Consider the following 22,727-nt stretch of genomic DNA (forward strand, 5'->3'; position numbering starts at 1 on the left):
GTCCAGCGGTTTTCCCATTTTTTAACTTTCTTATTGCTGACAATACTTCTTCTTTGGTGATAGTCCGATCTAAAAAGGCCGTGTTCTGATCTTCCATTGTCATAATATGTTCATCATCACGTGACATTTCATTTTCCTGAGCACTACAATCAGTATTACTTTCTTTTTCCAATATTCTTTTAAAATGATTATACCATTCCTCCATTGTGATACTGTTCTTGGCAAAGACTCGTTTACTCAATAAACCCCGAACATTTTCCCAAAAATCTTGCTGGCTGTCAACAGAAGTAATAATCTGTTTCAGCAATGAGTTATTATACAACCTTTTCTTTCTAAGTAGCATATTTTTGTATTCCCTTCGTGCTACACAGAATAAATCCTTGTCAACAGCATCCAATGTTCTGTTAAATTTTCCCAACAAACTACGCACTTTTTGTCTAACACATCTACATTCAGTATCAAACCATTTATTTTGCCGTATATTTCTATTTACACATATTTGCTGTTTCATACAATCTGCCGCTTGCTTTATTGTGTTGTTAAAGATTACAAGTGCCTCGTTAACATTAATATCAACCAAATCTGTAGCATGTGACAATTCCAGACATATCTCATGTGACTTTAACTTATCAACAAAACCAGACGCAAATTCATTTTTCCACACATATTTTTCAATGTACTCTTTTCTCTGGTGCAGCTGTACTTCCGTTCACAAGAGGAATTTGCGCGTGAAATTCCAAAGGCATGTGGTCAGATTCTATTTTTTCTTTTACACAAAATTTACAGCAAGAATTTATAAACTCGAAAAGATCAAACGATGCAATAAAATAGTCATTCACACTGCTACCAGTGTCACTTATATATGTGTAACGACCATTACTGTCACCGTCACATACACCATTGAGAATGTATAGACCAAAAGCATCACACATATCTAACAAGCTTTTACCGTATGAATTTAAAATCCTGTCTTCAGAGCGTCTGCTAATTTTAACCAAAGAGTACTTATCAAACCATGAAAACGTTTTCATTTCTTCACTGAAATCTGGAAGTAAGTCGGCAGTTCTACCATTAAAATCACCACACATCAATACAGAAATCTTTTCATCAGAACATAAATTATCCATCAAACAATCCTCGAGCTGACTAATACCATTATCGATGTTAAACACTGAATAGTAAGGGGACTTTTCCGGAGGCACATATCCACACACATACAAAACATCATTCCGAGAGACAATGAAAAAAAGAGACAAGGAGAGAGAGGGAGGGAGAGACATTCACAGAAGGGAGCAGTGAGCAGTGTCAACTTGTGTGACTGTGGAAAACTTGAACAACTGCAACACACACACACACACACACACACACACACACACACACACACACACAATGTGTCACACACACACACACAGTCACACCCACACACATACACACACACACACACTGTCACACACGCACGCACGCGCGCGCGCGCGCACACACACACACACACTGTGACACACACACACACACACACACACACACACACACACACACACACACATGGTCTGCCTGCAACATGCTTCTAATATGTTATGCGTGCAACAAGCATTATTGATAAACAGACAAAAATACGTTTACCCCCCACAACTCCACACACACACACGGACAGAATGATAAAAAATGTGAGAAAATGAAAAAAAAAGAAAAAAAAAAATGGATCGACAGAGATAGAGAGGTGAACAGTGTCAGATTGTGTGAGGGTGGAAAAACCACAACACACACACACACACACACACACACACACACACACACACACACACACATGATCTGCCTGCAACATGCTTCTAATATGCTATGCATGTAACATGCGTTGTTGAAAATCAGACAAAAATGCATTCACACACACACACACACACACACACACACACACACACACACACACACACACACACATGTACCCACCAATGGTGAAATGAATGTCTTCTGTATGTAAGAATCAATAGACAACTGCTGCCACATCACACACATAACTATACATGTTGACATGACGATACTCCACAGGTGCATGATCAAGAATGCAGATTAGGACAAGCTATTGCTCATTAGCATTATCTGACTGACATGCTTGTTTTTTCTTTCTTTTGTTCTTTGCACATATCATGGGATCTGAGATAATACATTTCAACAAAAAGAAATGTTTTTCACTCCCTTGCAGTTCTGTGTACACAGGGTTGGCTTCTCATTCAAACATAATCAGTTGCCACAGTGGTGCAGTTCTCAGGCAATAAAAGGAGATAAAAAGAGAGTTATGTACAGCTGTAGGAACAACCAACACAATGTTAATCACAGTTACAAGACAACATGGAGCTATGTACACTTGGACTTGGAGGAATCAAATACTGTTCATTTACATGAATGAATGAGACACAGCACTATGTATGGCTGCAAGACTAAAATAAGCATGGACCACACATGTACCCACCTCTAATGGACATTTCCTCGGTCAGCTCAATGGTGCAGTGACCCTGCACATTCTGACCAGCGTAGTACACGCCTTGGGAGTTGTCCAGAGTGATTTCAAAGATTTTCAGCTTTCCCATTCTGTCAGACAGCCAACCAACCATTTCTGACTCATGTCTGTAAGTTTCCATTTCACTTTCAGTTCAAAGGAGGTGGACTGATCATTTGTTCTACACCGCGTCTGCTTCAAACAAAAGCAAAAAACAACAACAAAAAGAGAAGAAAAAAAAGGAAACAAAATGGAGCTGGAGATGCCTGAACTACACACACTATTGACACTGAAAGAGATGCCTGAACTACACACACTATTGACACTGAAAGAGATGCCTGAACTACACACACTATTGACACTGAAAGAGATGCCTGAACTACACACACTATTGACACTGAAAGAGATGCCTGAACTACACACACTATTGACACTGAAACAGATGCCTGAACTACACACACTATTGACACTGAAAGATGCCTGAACTACACACACTACTGACACTGAAAGAGATGCCTGAACTACACACACTATTGACACTGAAAGAGATGCCTGAACTACACACACTACTGACACTGAAAGAGATGCCTGAACTACACACACTATTGACACTGAAAGAGATGCCTGAACTACACACACTACTGACACTGAAAGAGATGCCTGAACTACACACACTACTGACACTGAAAGAGATGCCTGAACTACACACACTACTGACACTGAAAGAGATGCCTGAACTACACACACTACTGACACTGAAAGAGATGTCTCAACTACACACACTACTGACACTGAAAGAGATGCCTGAACTACACACACTATTGACACTGAAAGAGATGCCTGAACTACATACACTATTGACACTGAAAGAGATGCCTGAACTACACACACTACTGACACTGAAAGAGATGCCTGAACTACACACACTACTGACACTGAAAGAGATGTCTCAACTACACACACTACTGACACTGAAAGAGATGTCTCAACTACACACACTACTGACACTGAAAGAGATGCCTGAACTACACACACTATTGACACTGAAAGAGATGCCTGAACTACACACACTACTGACACTGAAAGAGATGCCTGAACTACACACACTACTGACACTGAAAGAGATGTCTCAACTACACACACTACTGACACTGAAAGAGATGCCTGAACTACACACACTATTGACACTGAAAGAGATGCCTGAACTACACACACTATTGACACTGAAAGAGATGCCTGAACTACACACACAACTGACACTGAAAGAGATGCCTGAACTACACACACTATTGACACTGAAAGAGATGCCTGAACTACACACACTACTGACACTGAAAGAGATGCCTGAACTTCACACACTATTGACACTGAAAGAGATGCCTGAACTACACACACTATTGACACTGAAAGAGATGCCTGAACTACACACACTACTGACACTGAAAGAGATGCCTGAACTACACACACTACTGACACTGAAAGAGATGCCTGAACTACACACACTACTGACACTGAAAGAGATGCCTGAACTACACACACTATTGACACTGAAAGAGATGCCTGAACTACACACACTATTGACACTGAAAGAGATGCCTGAACTACACACACTATTGACACTGAAAGAGATGCCTGAACTACACACACTATTGACACTGAAAGAGATGCCTGAACTACACACACTATTGACACTGAAAGAGATGCCTGAACTACACACATTACTGACACTGAAAGAGATGCCTGAACTACACACACTATTGACACTGAAAGAGATGCCTGAACTACACACACTATTGACACTGAAAGAGATGCCTGAACTACACACACTATTGACACTGAAAGAGATGCCTGAACTTCACACACTATTGACACTGAAAGAGATGCCTGAACTACACACACTATTGACACTGAAAGAGATGCCTGAACTTCACACACTACTGACACTGAAAGAGATGCCTGAACTACACACACTACTGACACTGAAAGAGATGCCTGAACTACACACACTACTGACACTGAAAGAGATGCCTGAACTACACACACTATTGACACTGAAAGAGATGCCTGAACTACACACACTACTGACACTGAAAAAGATGCCTGAACTACACACACTATTGACACTGAAAGAGATGCCTGAACTACACACACTATTGACACTGAAAGAGATGCCTGAACTACACACACTACTGACACTGAAAGAGATGCCTGAACTACACACACTACTGACACTGAAAGAGATGCCTGAACTACACACACTACTGACACTGAAAGAGATGCCTGAACTACACACACAACTGACACTGAAAGAGATGCCTGAACTACACACACTACTGACACTGAAAGAGATGCCTGAACTACACACACTATTGACACTGAAAGAGATGCCTGAACTACACACACTATTGACACTGAAAGAGATGCCTGAACTACACACACTACTGACACTGAAAGAGATGCCTGAACTACACACACAACTGACACTGAAAGAGATGCCTGAACTACACACACAATTGACATTTTTAATTACACTGAAAAAGCCCACACCATACCCACGAGAAATGGCAAGGGAGGTGGTGCGGGGGGGGGGAGGGGGGTGCGGGGGGAGTGGTGGGGGGCCAACATGAGTTACCAATGATATAGGTAACTCATGTGTTTCCACAAGGCTACCAGTCCTCTGGATCAGCCAGTGTCAAATGCTCCATGTTCACACTTCATGCTGGACCATTCACATTATACCAGGCCACAGGCACTAATATCACCCCTGGGATGTTGGTATGTCCACACTGGACCATTCACATTATTATGATTATACCAGGGGCATGGCACACTGAATGTGCATCAATGTGTGATGGGGTGGTAAGGTGGTGTTAGAGAAGGTGAAGACAGGTAGAAGGTGTTAGCAGAAGACAGCTGCAGCCAGGCAAGGTAGACTCGGGAAGGCGGTGCGCCGGTTTTTCTTCTTTTATTCTCTCATTCTTCCAGACCAGGAGAGTTCTCCCTTTGTCTGGCACTCGCTCACTCCTTATATTCTGTTCCGCCGAACCGCAAAGCCAGCGCCGCGAAGCGACTCGCGAAACCGGCCCTCCGCGAGCCTTGAGGGGCCAAGCTTGTGTTTGTTTGACCAAATTTGGCGGCTTCTTTCGGCTCGGGGAACTAACATAGACGTATTATATATCACATAAAACTACAAGAGACGAGCATTTTCTTAAGCTAAACCATTTTCTTAAAAAATAATGTAGTTAAAAACTGTAAACAAAAAGAGTCACTGAATGAACGAGCTTTTAACGAGTACATTACAACAATTAAAACGTCGCGATATGTAATATAATTGCAACAGTTAAGTAACTGAAAATCCTGAATTTCCAACTATATAAAAATCATCTATAGAATCTGCTTCTAGAGTAAAGATTTTTTATGTAAAAATTCAAGAGAAAACTCAACGGACAGCTCCTGTGTCGGCACCGCTTGGCGGCGGTGTTTTTGGCACTTGTGATCGACAAAGAAATACTTCGTTTAAACCAACAACAACACTGCTATACATGTATGATACGAATCAGACTGATAACAGAAATGCAAACATCTGCAAGACACGCTATAAAAATGTCTAGGTATTGTAAAAACGTATTTTGCTCAAATCGGCACTGACGAATTCCAATGGCTTGAAGAAGAGATAGTTTTGTGGCGCCGAAATGCCGTCAGACATTTCGTACCATCGCATGCCTATAACTTAGGTGTACACGGAAAGCAGTATACGAGAAGAAGCTTAATCATTTACATTTTAATGCACAATCTAAATTCCACGGCAACTATATCGATTTATAGAAAACGAAGGTATTTTGTATGCTTCAACTGAGTGGATTTCGAAGATCGCGCCAAAACTCATTCACATAAATATTAGTTTTAAAAAGTTATAGGCTTTCTGGCCAAATGATATCATTACATTTGAGAAGTATGATCAGTCTGAAGTCCCATAACATAAAACTATAATCTCATCTATGAGGAAGTGTTTATAATTTAACAAATTGATGAAAATCATCATACGGTTCCCTGTTGTGACGTGTGCCGAGTATTTTGAGTCGGACAAACAACACTAGAACACTGGCAATGAATTTTTCTTATAACTATAATTAACACAGCTTGTAACAAAACACAACCAGCAGACCGTTGAACTAAGTCTCGAAACGCGATCTCGCATGCGTGACTCGAAAGCGAAAGGACGACTCTTGTCGTCTGCAATGTGACATCATCGTACATCTCCCTCCTTTTAAATGGACATAAAGCACGTTCGAAGTGTGCTAGTAAATTATCTTTTAAAGTCTTTGGAAATAACCGAGGGGGAGACAAATCAATAAAATTAGCTCATGCACCAAAATTGAACAATGTCATTTTTCTTTTTTTTTTCTTTCTTTTTTTTTCCTTTCTTCTTGATTGTCTTTCTGTTATAAATAAAAGGAAATACAGTTACTGAGTTGAGTAACTTCATGCATAGTACAGGTGCAGGAACTGTCTCAGTATCTGTAGCGGGCAGGAATGTTGACAGCACGTCCACTCCGCGTTGTCCGGACTGGCACTGCTGCTGGATGGGAATCAGGTTGACTTTGTCTCTGGGTGTCAGCCTGAGGTTGTCCTGGAGGTTCTGGGTTGTCTTGAGAACTTGGAACATCAGGACTGGGACTGTCATCAGGCGGCTCAGCAACAGGAGTTCTGGGAGTGTCAACAGCTGTTCCACTGAGGCCACTAGGGGGAAACATAGATGATGACAGACGAAGGTGTTTTCTGTTTCGTCTGTACTGGTTGCCAGAAGAAGTCTGTATAACGTATGAACGTTCAGCAACTTGGTTCAGGACTGTTGCAGGGTTAGACCACTTTCGCTCATGATCTAACTTCTGGAGGACGACATCGCCTGGACGAAGTTCTGGCAAGACTTGAGTTCCATAGCTTTTGTCGAAGTGTCTTTCGTTGTTTCTCTTTGCCCTAGCATCATTCTCAATGACAGTGCTCTTCTTGAACAGTTTTGGTTCAAGGTTGGATCGAAGAGTTGGGAGTGTTGTACGTAGACGTCGACCCATGGCCAACTCTGCTGGACTCACTCCTGTCGGTGCTGTTGCTGTGGCACGGCATGAGAGTAGAGCTAGGAATGGATCCTCTTGTCACAGAATGTGTTTGGCAATCTGCACTGCTCTCTCTGCCTCTCCGTTTGCTTGTGGAAAGTATGGACTGCTGGTAGCATGTGTAAAATTCCACGACTCTGCAAAACCTTTGAACTCAGTTGATATGAACTGTCGGCCATTGTCTGTCACAATCGGTTCTGGGATCCCGTGATGGGCAAAGATGTTTTTCATGCTCCCAACGACACTTGCTGTGGTGATATCTGGGAGATGTGAAATCTCAAGGTATCTTGAAAAATAGTCCATGAGCACTAGAAATTGTTTGCCCTTGTGTTCACATAAATCTGCTCCCACCATCTGGAATGGATACTCTAGTAGTGAAGTTGGAATCAGAGGTTCTCTCTTTTGGGTGGGTTTCTTTTCTTCACAGTGCCTACAGGTCTGAATTTTCTTCACAATGTCTTGACTGATACCAGGCCACCACACTGAAGAGCTGGCTCGTTCGCGACATTTTGTAATACCTTGATGTCCTGCATGAATGATTTCCAGAGTCTCTTTTCGCAGTGATGTCGGGATAACAATTCTGTTGCCCTTGATGAGTAGACCTTTGTGTGTGCTCAATTCGTTTCTTATAGCAAACAGCTCATGTAGGTCTGGACTGACCTGACTCTTGTAGATGGGCCATCCTTTCTCTGTGTATTCAAGTGCTTTTTTGAGGACTCGGTCTTCAGAAGTCTTGGACGCAATTTCTTCAAGACGCTTGTCTGAAGCTGGCCATGATGATCGAACACAGTCGAGGTTAGCTTCAACATCGTCCATCATCTGGTAGATTCGCTGACTTTTCCTTCCTTTGTCTGTCTGTGGGCTTCTTGAAAGCGTATTGGCAACCACTAGCAATTTTCCAGGAGAGTACTTTGCTTTTGGATTGAAGTGCATCAGTCTTATGAGCAGTCTGACATCGTAGAGGAGCCTCATGAAGATCTTTTGTGTTGATTAGTGGAATTAGGGGTTTGTGATCAGTTTCAAGTTGAAACAACTCAAGTCCAACCAAATATTTTTCAAACTTTTCGCATGCCCAGACAGCCGCAAGGCACTCTTTCTCGATTTGAGCGTAACCACGCTCCGCTGGTGTCAGTGTCCTTGAGCAGAAGGCTATCGGCTTCATGATCCCATTGTGCTCTTGAAGAAGGACTCCACCAAGTCCGTAACTGCTAGCGTCTGAACTAACAGTTGTTGGTTTCATCAAGTCAAAGAACGCAAGTGTAGGCTCTTGTGACAACTGTTCTTTCACTCTGCAAAATGCTGTAGACTGTGGCTCATCCCATGACCATTCTCTGCCATTCTCAAGCAGCTGACTCATTGGTTGAAGTGTCGTAGACAAATTTGGGATGTAGCGGCCCAAAAAGTTGATCATTCCGAGAATTCTCTTCAATTAAGTGACATTCTGTGGGTCAGGCATGTTCTGGATAGCCTCGACTTTGGCTGGATCAGGTCTCACGCCCTCTTCACTGATACGATGTCCTAGGTACTCAATCTCCCTTTTCCGTAGCTCTGCTTTCTCTTTGTTGAGTTTCAGTTCAACTGATTCAAGTTTCTTGAGTATGCTGCCAAGATGCTTCTCATGGGAGACGTCGTCTTCACTGTATATTAGAATGCCATCAAAGTAACAGATGACGTTTTCTTCACCTGCCAAAATTTCCTCCATAGTCCTCTGAAAGATTTCTGGGGCTGATGAGATTCCGAATGGCAGTCTCTTGTAGTAGTATCGACCACAGGGTCGTAATGTGATGAACGTGGTCAGCTTTGCAGTCTTTTCATCCAGTGGTAGCTGCCAGAAACCCACGTTGCATCAAGTTTGCTAAAGATTTTAGTTTTGTTCAGTTTGTGTAGAACATCATCCAGGGTTGGAAGCATGTATCTCTCACGTTTGACGGCTTCATTTAAATGTTTGAAATCAGTACAGATTCTTACGTTGCCATTCTTCTTCAAGACTGGTACGATGGGTGCACACCAATCAGTAGCTTCTGTGATTTCTTCAATGACGCCATTTTTCTTCATCCGTCCCAGTTCTGCCTTCACCTTCTCAATGAGAGGTATAGGAACTCTGTGTGCTGTGCCTGAACTGTAGGGCTCTGCATTTTCTTTCAACTGTATTTTCACTGGTTTGCACTTGACTGGTTGGTCATCAAGGTCTCCGAAAACTGATGATCTGACGTTGTCTAACTTTTCCGTTCTCTTGACAAGTCCAAGACCACAAGCTGCACTGTGACTAAGAAGATTGTCAGTATCTGCATCCACAACAAATATGCACAAATCAAAGTTCGCAATATCACCATGCATCACTGATGTCATAAACTGACCATGGCATTTCATTATACCACCTGGTGATTTCACTGTTGCTTTACTGGGATTGAGAAAGGGTCTGGGGTAAAGCTTGTTGTACTGGGCCAAGGACATGACAGAAACATCTGCTCCTGTATCAATTTTAAACTGACAGTTTTTTCCACAAATGTTCAATTGTGTGTGCCATGGAGGTTCATTTGAATCAACAGAGCCAAGAAAGTATGTAGCAGTATCTTCAACAGAAGCAACATTGTGGTTGCGGCTGCGGCAACAAATTGAGAAATGGTTTGGCTTACCACAGCTGCGGCATGTCTTTCCCCGTGCAGGGCAGTCCAAGTCTTTTATGTGAGAGTCTCTACCGCACCTGTCACACTTGGGATGACGTTGTTCTAACATCTGCGCCTTGACTTGTTCAAGTTGACGGGAAATTTCTATTGCACACTTCAAAGTTAGATCTGGTTGCAACTGTAGTTTTTCTGAGAGTTGTCTGTCTATCAAGCCAACAACCAGTCTATCACGTATAGCTGACTCTTTATCTGGAAACTCTGCATGTTCAGCAAGGTCATACAGTACTCGTATGTATGTTTCAACATTCTCATCAGAACGCTGACAACGTTGGTGAAAAATAGCTCGCTCATGAACAACATTCACTTTCGGGTTGAAATGTTCGTCAAACATACGAATGACGTCATCGAACGTCGTGTCTGCTTCATTTACTTTACTTACTTTACTTTACTGTGTCAGCGGTGTAGGTCCTTGTAGACCTGTACGCTGGTCTGGGTATTTACCACACTGCATGCGTGGTTGGAGGCTAAGGGCAGTTATTCCTGGCATTTCGGGTGAAAGACTGATGGTTCGTTTCTCCAGTGGTTGTCTAGCCTGTTCTTGAAGGCATTGACTGTTTGTGCAGTGACTATCTCATCTGGGAGACTGTTCCATGTTGAAATGATTCTGTTTGAGAAGTAGTTTGCCCTAAGGTTGAGTCTACTGCATGTTTTCTTCAGTTTGAGTGAATGCCCTCTGAGTTGTCTCTGCTGGTTGTCTGCTTTTGGTGGTGGATCTTGTCCGTCACGATGTCCAGAATGAATAGTAAAAGTACTGTAAATCTTTTCTGCATCTGCACCCATGCTATAAATTAATGAACTGGTCTGCACATCAAATGTTTCTCTCATCAACTTGGCTGCTGTTCTGTATTGTAAAAACCTTTGACGCCATGTGGGCCATTGCTCTGGTTTGCTAAAATCAAAGTCAGTCGGAGGCTTGAAAGACAAAATTTTTTGCACTTATCTTTTAACTTCTGACTAATTCCGTTGACCGCTGCCACCATGTGACGTGTGCCGAGTATTTTGAGTCGGACAAACAACACTAGGACACTGGCAATGAAGTTTTCTTATAACTATAATTAACACAGCTTGTAACAAAACACAACCAGCAGACCGTTGAACTAAGTCTCGAAACGCGATCTCGCATGCGTGACTCGAAAGCGAAAGGACGACTCTTGTCTGCAATGTGACATCATCTTACACCTGTAAAGGGAGATAACTTGTGACCGATTTATAACTTCCTTAGTAACCTTCGGCGAGTCACTAAAGTCGTCAGCTAAGCTGGCCCAACGAAGATTGTAGCCAACCCGGCTACAAATGCAACAACAAAAGGCATCTTCTATAAAGTATTCAAATGAATGTCAATGTATGATAGTCAGTCGTGTCCGACTATGACCATCAGAACAGCAGAGCCCAAGTACATCCCCACTTTCTCAGCCAAGAGGGTTTTAGGACAGTCGGCGTTGGGATGGTTCCGGAACGCCAACTAGCCCACAAGGCTGCAGCACTATGAGCCAGTGCAATTTTTCCTCCAAGTTTGAGAGCCATAGTCCTTCACAAAAGACTAAACTGTAAATGGTTTCCCATTGACTGGAGAAACCATTGATAATATAGCTCTCACTTTGCTGTTGGCCCAAATGTAAACTTATGTCAATCTGTGATATAAGCCGAGATGTCACTACAGTACACATAACTACAAAGAGGTCGGGTGGTATTTTTCACTTTCTGTTTACAAGTCCAATTTTAGCATCCTAAATTATTGCACCTATCATACCGGCAATTTTTGTGCGTGTATGAAACGATATTTCCATCAGTAGATACAACCCAATTTTAAGTTAGATTTCGACTCTTATTTTGTATATTATTTTACTCCATTCTGATGCGGAATCAGTCACTAAACTAAGATAAGATAAGATAAGATAACTTTATTATCTCCAACTGGAGAAATTTGGTCAGGTGCATTATCACAACATAGACAAGTAAACAACATGGGGACCATAACTGTAAAAGCCAACAACAGCCCCTACAAATATTACGAAGATACAAATGTAAAAAATATGGCAATATTAACATTTTTACCCGTGCACTCTTCGATGTTGAAGTGAGAAATCAAATCCACCCGAATGGGTATACCGGCTTGTGACATTGTGCACCATCTCTGGTTCGACATTCTTATATTATAATTAACATTTTTACCCGTCTGCAGTACAAAACATACGTGAGAAAGTCCAAAACGGGTGAAAATGTTAATTATATATATAAGTTTGTCGACTATAGTAGACGATTTTAAAACGAACTTGTCGAGATTAGAAAGGTGTCTAAAATACCGGCTTGTGACAATTGAAGTTGTGCACCATCTCGGGTTCGACATTCTTATATTATGATTAACATTTTTACCCGTCTGCAGTACAAAACATACGTGAAAAAGTCCCAAACGGGTGAAAATGTTAATTATATATATAAGTTTGTCGACTATAGTAGACGATTTTAAAACGAACTTGTGGAGATTAGAAAGGTGTCAAAAAAGGGATGCTTTTTGGGGCATTCCATGCACCTAGCAAGGGGCTTGGAAAGAATGGGGGATACGCAAAGTGAAAGAAAAAATGTGACCCATGGGTCAGTTCGAACTTACCCGTCTGTGTTACAAAACATACATGAAAACGATTAAGACGGGAGTGTGTATATATACACAAGTTTGGGTCAGTACTCGTAATGAAACTTGTCTCGATTCTAAACGCCGGTATGTCCGAGTTCGTGGGGCATTCCATGCATCAAGCAATGGGCTTGAAATAGAAAAATTCGTAAAGAAATCGGGAAGCCTGTCGCTGTCATATCTCCAGGAGCGGACATGCGCGAACGAGACGTATAAGGCAGTTCGATCGAAAGCGGTCAGTGTACGCGATCGCCAGGTTATTTAAAGTGAAGACGGAATGAGCTGTACCATGCTTCGCGAGAGGATGAAAACAGAGTGGGGGACGAGACAATAGGTTCTGATCCTAACATGAACATGACTGAAAATAATAAAACAGCTTGCATGAAACACTCACGTGTGTGCGACGTCAAAAGAGTGACGGCAGTCTCCTGTGGTGGGTCCGTTCTTTTCGGCCTGTTTCGTTGTACGTCCTTGCTCGGTTCCGACAGCACTGACCAGGTACACGTGGAAACCGCACACCATTCCCTGTATTGCAGTGCTCAAATGCGTTGCACAGAGGACTTCACATTAAAAAATGAGCGGGACTGGTGGAACTGACCTTCCTTAACAACGTGCTGTGCAGAAAAGTCACATACCGAAATAGGAAAGTGCATTTTAACGGCCGAGTCAGTGTCCGTGCTGAACTTAACCGTTTCAATTGGACAGCTGCACGTCCCTTTCTCGTCAGTGATGCTTTGGCCGGCTGTGAATGTTCAAGTCAGCGATTTCACATGTGTGTGTGTGTGTGTGTGTGTGTGTGTGTGTGTGTGTGTGTGTGCCGGTGTGTGTGTGTGTGTGTGTGTGTGTGTGTTGAGAACTTCATTCCGTGATTGTCCGTGGTGTGTGTTAGCTTGTTTCCTCGACAGCACGCGTCACATACGTGTGTGCTGTGTCCTGTGTTGCATGTCAGTGTGCTTCTGGCCTTCCGTGGAGAACTGAGGGCGAGACATAAAATATTTAGCTCCACAGATGGCCATTCTTTCCGTACGCACACAGTTGTTCATGTTACGTTCGGAACCCATCAATTGTCTAGTCCTCCACTCTTGTTTTCATCCTCCCGCTGAAACACGGTGCAGTTCATTCCGTCGTCTTCACTTCAAGTATAAGATTGTCAGTGCACAGTAACCTCTTTCCTACGTCCCCTTCGTGCACATCCACTTCGGCAGACAGGACAGGTCGTGCATGTACAATCACAACATTCTTTCAACATGTGTCTGGCAGTGTACAGTGACAGGTTCATTCCGTGTTTGCCAGTGTGTCCGTATAGCTGCCGCGGGGGCTCAGGCTGACTTTATTCCGTGACTTATGATGTTGTGCGAGCCAGTGTACACTCACAAGTTCATTCCGTGATAATGTGTGTATTGTTGACAACTTCATGGTTCCGGGATTGTGTGTGTAGGCACTGACAACTGACTTCATTTCTTGGCGCACCAAACCACGAAATGAAGAAAGGTGTCAGTGCCTACACACAGAATCCCGGAACCATGAAGTTGTCAACCCTACACACATTATCACGGAATGAATTTGTGAGAGTACACTGGCACGCACAACATCATAAGTCACGGAATGAAGTCAGCCTGAGCCCCGGCAACTGTACGGACACACTGGCAAACACGGAATGAACCTGTCACTGTACACTGCCAGACACATGTTGAAGGAATGTTGTGATTGTACATGCACGACCTGTCCTGTCTGCCGAAGTGGATGTGCACGAAGGGGACGTAGGAAAGAGGTTACTGTGCATTGACAATCTTGTACTTGAAGTGAAGACGGAATGAACTGCACCGTGTTTCAGCGGGAGGATGAAAACAAGAGTGGAGGACTAGACAACTGATGGGTTCCGAACGTAACATGAACAACTGTGTGCGTACGGAAAGAATGGCCATCTGTGGAGCTAAATATTTTATGTCTCGCCCTCAGTTCTCCAGACCAGGAGCACACTGACATGCAACACAGGACACAGCACACACGTATGTGACGCGTGCTGTCGAGGAAACAAGTTGTCTAACACACACCACGGACAATCACGGAATGAAGTTCTCAGCACACACACACACACACACACACACACACACACACGTGAAATCGCTGACTTGAACATTCACAGCCGGCGCAAGCATCACTGACGAGAAAGGGACATCCAGCTGTCCAATTGAAACGGTTAAGTTCAGCACGGACACTGACTCGGCCGTTAAAATGCACTTTCCTATTTCGGTATGTGACTTTTCTGCACAGCACGTTGTTAAGGAAGGTCAGTTCCATCAGTCCCGCTCATTTTGTAATGTGAAGTCCTCTTTGCAACGCATTTGAGCACTGCAATACAGGGAATGGTGTGCGGTTTCCACGTGTACCCGGTCAGTGCTGTCGGAACCGATACAGCAAGGACGTACAACGAAACAGGCCGAAAAAAAACGGACCCACCACAGGAGACTGCCGTCACTCTTTTGACGTCGCACACACGTGAGTGTTTCATGAAAGCTGTTTTATTACTTTCAGTCATGTTCATGTTAGGATCAGAACCTACTGTCTCGTCCCCCACTCTGTTTTCATCCTCTCGCGAAGCATGGTACAGTTCATTCCGTCTTCACTTCAGATAACCTGGCGATCGCGTTCACTGACCGCTTTCGATCGAACTGCCTTATACGTCCCGTTCGTGCATGTCCGCTCCTGGAGATATGACAGTGACAAGCAGTCCTGATTTCTTTACGAATTTTTCTATTTCAAGCCCATTGCTTGATGCATGGAATGCCCCACGAACTCGGACATACCGGCGTTTAGAATCGAGACAAGTTTCATTACGAGTACTGACCCAAACATGTGTATATATACACACTCCCGTCTTAATCGTTTTCATGTATGTTTTGTAACACAGACGGGTAAGTTCGAACTGACCCATGGGTCACATTTTTTCTTTCACTTTGCGTATCCCCCATTCTTTCCAAGCCCCTTGCTAGGTGCATGGAATGCCCCAAAAAGCATCCCTTTTTGGACACCTTTCTAATCTCCACAAGTTCGTTTTAAAATCGTCTACTATAGTCGACAAACTTATATATATAATTAACATTTTCACCCGTTTGGGACTTTCTCACGTATGGTTTGTACTGCAGACGGGTAAAAATGTTAATTATAATATAAGAATGTCGAACCAGAGATGGTGCACAACTTTGTCACCAGCCGGTATACCCATTTGGGTAGATTTGATTTCTGACTTCGACACCGAAGAGTGCACGGGTAAAAATGTTAATATTGCCAAAAATATCACATACATCGTTCCATACATACATCCACACACTGCAGGTAATAACTAGTATTCTTAATGTAAAAACAGAAAGAATTAAGAAACATTATTTGAATATAGTTATAAACATAACCTACTATACTGCACATTGATTATAATAGACAGATAAGATAAGAATAAAGATGAATTGCGGAAAACCACAACCAGATAATCAGCACACACACACACCCTCCCCCAACCCCACACACGCGGATAACTTGATTAAACAAGAGTAATAAACATGTACGTGTCATCATCTTGTTTTTTTTTTTCATTTTCATCCCACAAACCATGGAAATGTAACCAATGTGTGCAATAATTTAGGATGCTAAAATTGCACCCTTGTTCTGGCTAACAAAAATGTTAGTCTTACCTTAGTTTAAGGACTGTTACTTCCTTATCCCAGTTGCGAGGTTCGTGTTTCCACTGAAAAGATGCGAGCAGATGCACTGTCGGATCCGCCCTTTCGCAGCTTGTTTGTCACTGTGTTCTGGTCAACACCCACCCTGTTCAGTGAATTGCAACACCAACACACACAGAATCTTCAAAAGTTTTGCAAGGACCGCAAAATCGACAAGTTGCACACGTACCTTACGCAATCAACCACTTCAGCTTCGGGAGGGGAGAACACTCCTCAAATGTTGATCTTTTTTTTATGAGGTCAGGCTCAGGTCACACGCCTAAAGGCCACACGTCTGTTTTGGAGAGTAGTAGAAAACACGAACTCCTCACTATGCGCGTGGATTCAGAACAGAACAAAAGATTTTTCCTGCAAAATATTCAGTTTCGGTTTCGAATCTATCTGATTTTTTATGTGCGTTCCGTTTCTATAATTACATCTAACTTCGAGGTGAACACTGAGATTAATAGCGTATAACTTAAGACATAATCGAAAGAATAACAATAACGCGTGTTGGATCTACAATGCACACTTATCATTCTGACCTCCAAGTATTCTGACCTCGCGCAATGTTTTCGTTACCGGATAAATAAGGTTGACAATCACAGATCGTGGTAAACCTTCGCAGTCGGAAAGAACTTGATAAGATAATTTTAAATAAAATCAAGAAGGGAAACGAACTGGCGCTAGAGAGACTAAGCTTGTATTGTAATTTCCATCTGGGGACAGTTGCGCGGGCCCTGCGGTTACTGACGGATGCCGGATAACTGAACAACAATTAAGACACAACAGTTAAATATAAAGGGCAAAACGGTTAGATAAAATAATTTATAGTACTGAACAATTAGATGAGTCAGGAAAAAAAACCCAGAAAATTGCAACAGTAAAGTTAACCGTCATTTTTACAGCCGTGACCAACTATTCAGTGAAACATCTCGACTCAATTTCAAATTCAGCACAAAGAACAACTCAATCAACTTCAAATTTAGTGAAAGAAAATCAACTTTGCATCTTAGTGCTGCAGCCTTGGGGCCCGGGGCCACTATATCGTTGGCCTTTGGGAACCATCCCATTGCAGACTGTCCTAAAACCCGAGTCTCAGAGAGTCAGTGGGTCAGTGTAACCCGGTTGGGCAAGACACTCGATCTCCACGGTACTGAATCAGATTCTCAGTAGCCCAGATAGTCAGGACAGCCGTGTTGCCTCCTCTGCTGTTCTGGTGGTCATAGTCGGACACCAACCAGTGACTATCTGTATCGCCGTACAGATCAGTAGCGTCTGTCTGCCGCTCAGTGGGCGGGAGGGGCTGACAATCTTACCACTTACTTTCACAACTGATTCTTTCCAGAACACCCTGGTCTTGCATTTATCACAACAAATGAATGGATATGCCAGAACAGGTTCATTAAGACAGCGGTGAAAACTTGACTGAAGAAGTCCGGCTGTTTTCACATCAACGGTAAAGTCCGCTTTCAATGGTAGCTATAATGATGTGGACGGTTGAGTTCAGTCAGTGAACAGTCGAGCTACAATACTGTTAATTAATAATTTATGAGTTGCCGTGTGGACTGGCATTGTAGGGCTACTACAACTTATACACTGACACACGGCACACACACACACACACTGTGCCTCACACACACACACACACACACACACACACACACACACACACACACACACACACACACACACACACACACACACACACACACACACACACACACTGTGCCTCACACACACACACACACACACACACACACACTCACACTCACACACACACACACACACACACACACACACACACACTGTGCCTCACACACACACACACACTGTGCCTCACACACACACACACACACACACTGTGCCTCACACACACACACACACACACACACACACACACACACACACTGTGCCTCACACACACACACACACACACACACACACACACACACACACACACTGTGCCTCACACACACACACACACACACACACACACACACACACACACACACACACACACACACACACACTATCGCACCGTGAGTTTTTCCTTTTTCCTCCTCAGTTCTTATTTCGTTCAGATGTTATGATGATCATGTGAATTTTTTTTGCTTTCACATGTTGCTTTCACATAGTTTTTCCTGCTTGCTCAATGAACTCCTTTATAAAAAAAATGTGATGACGTGAATCTGCAGTGAGAGGGAGGGAGAAAGAGAGAGGCAGACAGACACAGACACTGCGGGAGACATACTAACAGGCAGACACTAAGACAAATAGATACTGAGACAGACAGACAGACAGACAGACAGACAAATAGACAGACAGGCCGGCGGCACCCATCGTGGCACACCGACGGTCACTGACTGACAGAAGTCAGACAGAGATAGACAGATAGGTAGACATACAGACAGACAGAGAGACAGACAGACAGAAGACAGACAGAGATAGACAGATAGGTAGACATACAGACAGACAGAGATAGACAGATAGGTAGACATACAGACAGACAGAGAGACAGACAGACAGAAGACAGACAGAGATAGACAGATAGGTAGACAGACAGACAGACAGACAGAAGTCAGAAAGAGATAGACAGATAGGTAGACATACATACAGACAGAGAGACTGACAGAGAGACAGACAGAGATAGACAGATAGGTAGACATACAGACAGACAGACAGACAGACAGAGATAGACAGATAGGTAGACAGACATACAGACAGACAGACAGACAGACTGACAGAAGACAGACAGAGATAGACAGATAGGTAGACATACAGACAGACAGACAGACAGACTGACAGAAGACAGACAGAGATAGACAGATAGGTAGACATACAGACAGACAGAGAGACAGACTGACAGAAGTAAGACAGAGATAGACAGATAGGTAGACATACAGACAGACAGACAGACAGACTGACAGAAGACAGACAGAGATAGACAGATAGGTAGACATACAGACAGACAGACAGACAGACAGACAGACAGACTGACAGAAGACAGACAGAGATAGACAGATAGGTAGACATACAGACAGACAGACAGACAGACAGACAGAGATAGACAGACAGGTAGACATACAGACAGACAGACAGAGACAGACAGAGATAGACAGATAGGTAGACATACAGACAGACAGACAGACAGACTGACAGAAGTCAGATAGAGATAGACAGGTAGACATACAGACAGACAGACAGACAGACAGACTGACAGAAGTCAGACAGAGATAGACAGATAGGTAGACATACAGACAGACAGACAGACAGACAGGCAGACAGAAGACAGACAGAGATAGACAGACAGGTAGACATACAGACAGACAGACAGACAGAGACAGACTGACAGAAGTCAGACAGAGATAGACAGATAGGTAGACATACAGACAGACAGACAGAGAGACAGACTGACAGAAGTCAGACAGAGATAGACAGATAGGTAGACATACAGACAGACAGACAGAGAGACAGATAGAAGTCAGACAGAGATAGACAGATAGGTAGACAGACAGACAGACAGACAGAGAGACAGACTGACAGAAGTCAGACAGAGATAGACAGATAGGTAGACAGACAGACAGACAGACAGAGAGACAGACTGACAGAAGTCAGACAGAGATAGACAGATAGGTAGACATACAGACAGAGAGACAGACTGACAGAAGTAAGACAGAGATAGACAGATAGGTAGACATACAGACAGACAGAGATAGACAGATAGGTAGACATACAGACAGACAGAGAGACAGACAGACAGAAGTCAGACAGAGATAGACAGATAGGTAGACATACAGACAGACAGACAGACTGACAGAAGACAGACAGAGATAGACAGATAGGTAGACATACAGACAGACAGACAGAGAGACAGACAGACAGAGAGACAGACAGAGATAGACAGATAGGTAGACATACAGACAGACAGAGAGACAGACTGACAGAAGACAGACAGAGATAGACAGATAGGTAGACATACAGACAGACAGACAGACAGACAGAGAGACAGACTGACAGAAGACAGACAGAGATAGACAGATAGGTAGACATACAGACAGACAGACAGACAGAGAGACATACAGACAGACAGACAGACAGACAGACAGGATTCGCATGTTTGAATTGTGACAGGAACTTTTTTTTTCTTTCTTTTTTTTTATAATAATTATGTGTCCAGTTATAAATGTATGCCAGAGTGTCGGTAATTACTGTTGTTGGCTTTAGATTTTTTTCAATCAGTCCGGTCGACTGAGCAAGTCTGAGACTGTTTTATATGATTCAATGTATCATTTTACATCCGTACGTTACTGACATTGGTGGTATGATAAGTTTCTCAGTAATGTTTTCAAACCACAGAATAGCTTCAACTTTCAAAGTTGTTTAGCCTTGTGCGGTTACTGGGGATAGGTTTCTCTTGTACTTTTTATATTCGTAATGGAGAAATGTGTGTTGACGTTATCTGGTGAAACATGCATATAAGATTATATACTGTGATGGAGGGAATTTGCTCGTTAGCTGATTTATGGCTTTCATATGGATTTTGTATTGCATTTCGAAGAGATGAAGTCTTCAAAGAATGCTCTTTTTTCCCTTTTTATTTATTTTATTTTATTTTTATTTTATTTTATTTTTTTCAAGTTTTTTGCTGCACGCTGAAAAGCGTGTTCACTGTGTGTGTGTGTGTGTGTGTGTGTGTGTGTGTGTGTGTGTGTGTGTGTGTGTGTGTGTGTGTGTTAGGGCCGGCATGGCGTAAAGAAGCTTTCAGCCGGCTTATTAGTCCAGTTTACCCTCAATAAAACACTTGTCATTGTCATTTGTCATTGACCACGTTATACTGACACACAGGGAAAGGCTAAGTCACCTGCACCTGGAACACAGATTTCACTGAGAAATCAGTGTTATGCCTGTGGTACTGCCACATGTATGATACATTAGATATGGTCTTCTTCTTCGGCACTGATGTTAAGTTCCCCAGGCCATGCTGTCAGATGGTTCATCCGGTCTGCAGCGCGAAGTCCGCTGTCACGTCCTCTGCTGTGCAACATGGTCAATTGTGGTCTTTGATGTAGCAGTTACACACGTAGGTACATGAGAAAATCAGTTGGGACATCAGTGTTGTAAAAATAATCAGTGTTCTGTCCACTGATGTTTTTGATTTTAGCAAAGCAGTGTGTTTAAATCCCAGGTCGCCGATTTCAGAACCACCAATAACATCAGCGTCCACCATGAACGAGAATTTATCACTTCAATCTGTCTTTTCAACTGGGTGTCTGTAAAGAAATTTTTCCCCGGCAAGCCATACAACTCAGGTGGCCTTTTGAAGATGCGTTAAAGTGTTTTGAAATGGACTCAGTCTCATTTCTGTGGGTCAGTGTCTGTGAAAGTGTACACAAGTGTCAGGAGAGATATGTGTACGTGTGTGTGTGTGTGTGTGGTGGGAGTGCGGAGGGAGGTGGGGTAGAGGATGAGGTATGTGAGTGTATGCATGCCTACACTGTGGGAGCAACAGGATATTGGAACGTATATATATATATATATCTTTGTATGTACGTGTGTGGGGTTGGGGGTGGGAGATATGGGCGTATGTGTGTGTGCTTGTACAAGTAAGTGTTCATCTCTGTGAGTGTGTGTTTGTGTGTGTGTGTGTGTGCCGTGGAAGCTGCGATACGTAGACTAGAAATGAGTGTGTGGAGGAGGGGGTAGAGGAGGTGCAAGGTAATGTGTGTGTGTGTGTGTTGGAGCTCATGTACGTTTATATGTATTTGACTGTGCTTTCATATGTGCTTGTACAAGTAAGTGTTCATCTCTGTGAGTGTGTGTTTGTGTGTGTGTGTGTGTGTGTGTGTGTGTGTGTGCCGTGGAAGCTGCGATACTTAGACTAGAAATGAGTGTGTGGAGGAGGGGGGTAGAGGAGGTGCACGGTAATGCGTGTGTGTGTGTGTGTGTGTGTGTGTGTGTTGGAGCTCATGTACGTTTATATGTATTTGACTGTGCTTTCATATATGTGAAACTGCATGTTTGGTGCATTTCTGTTATGCATGTGTGGGTGTATGTGTGAATGTGTGTCTTCATATTTTACATTTATTC

At 43.0% G+C, this 22,727-nt stretch overlaps 1 protein-coding gene across 1 annotated transcript in view; it reads right to left on the minus strand.

Annotated features, from left to right (window-relative positions):
• The window catches only part of LOC143301759 (arrestin domain-containing protein 3-like), a 35,322-nt gene extending 18,635 nt beyond the window's left edge, over nt 1-16,687 (minus strand). The window contains exons 1-2 of the mRNA XM_076616147.1: nt 16,611-16,687; nt 2,465-2,583 (exon numbers count right to left, since the gene is read on the minus strand). Coding sequence (XP_076472262.1) covers nt 2,465-2,582 — 118 coding nt within the window. The 5' untranslated portion in view covers nt 2,583; nt 16,611-16,687. The remainder of the gene's footprint in view (nt 1-2,464; nt 2,584-16,610) is intronic.
• Between the last annotated feature and the right edge of the window lie 6,040 nt (nt 16,688-22,727).

The sequence above is a fragment of the Babylonia areolata genome, chromosome 28 (genome assembly GCF_041734735.1).
Source record: "Babylonia areolata isolate BAREFJ2019XMU chromosome 28, ASM4173473v1, whole genome shotgun sequence".
Lineage (NCBI taxonomy): Eukaryota > Metazoa > Mollusca > Gastropoda > Neogastropoda > Buccinidae > Babylonia > Babylonia areolata.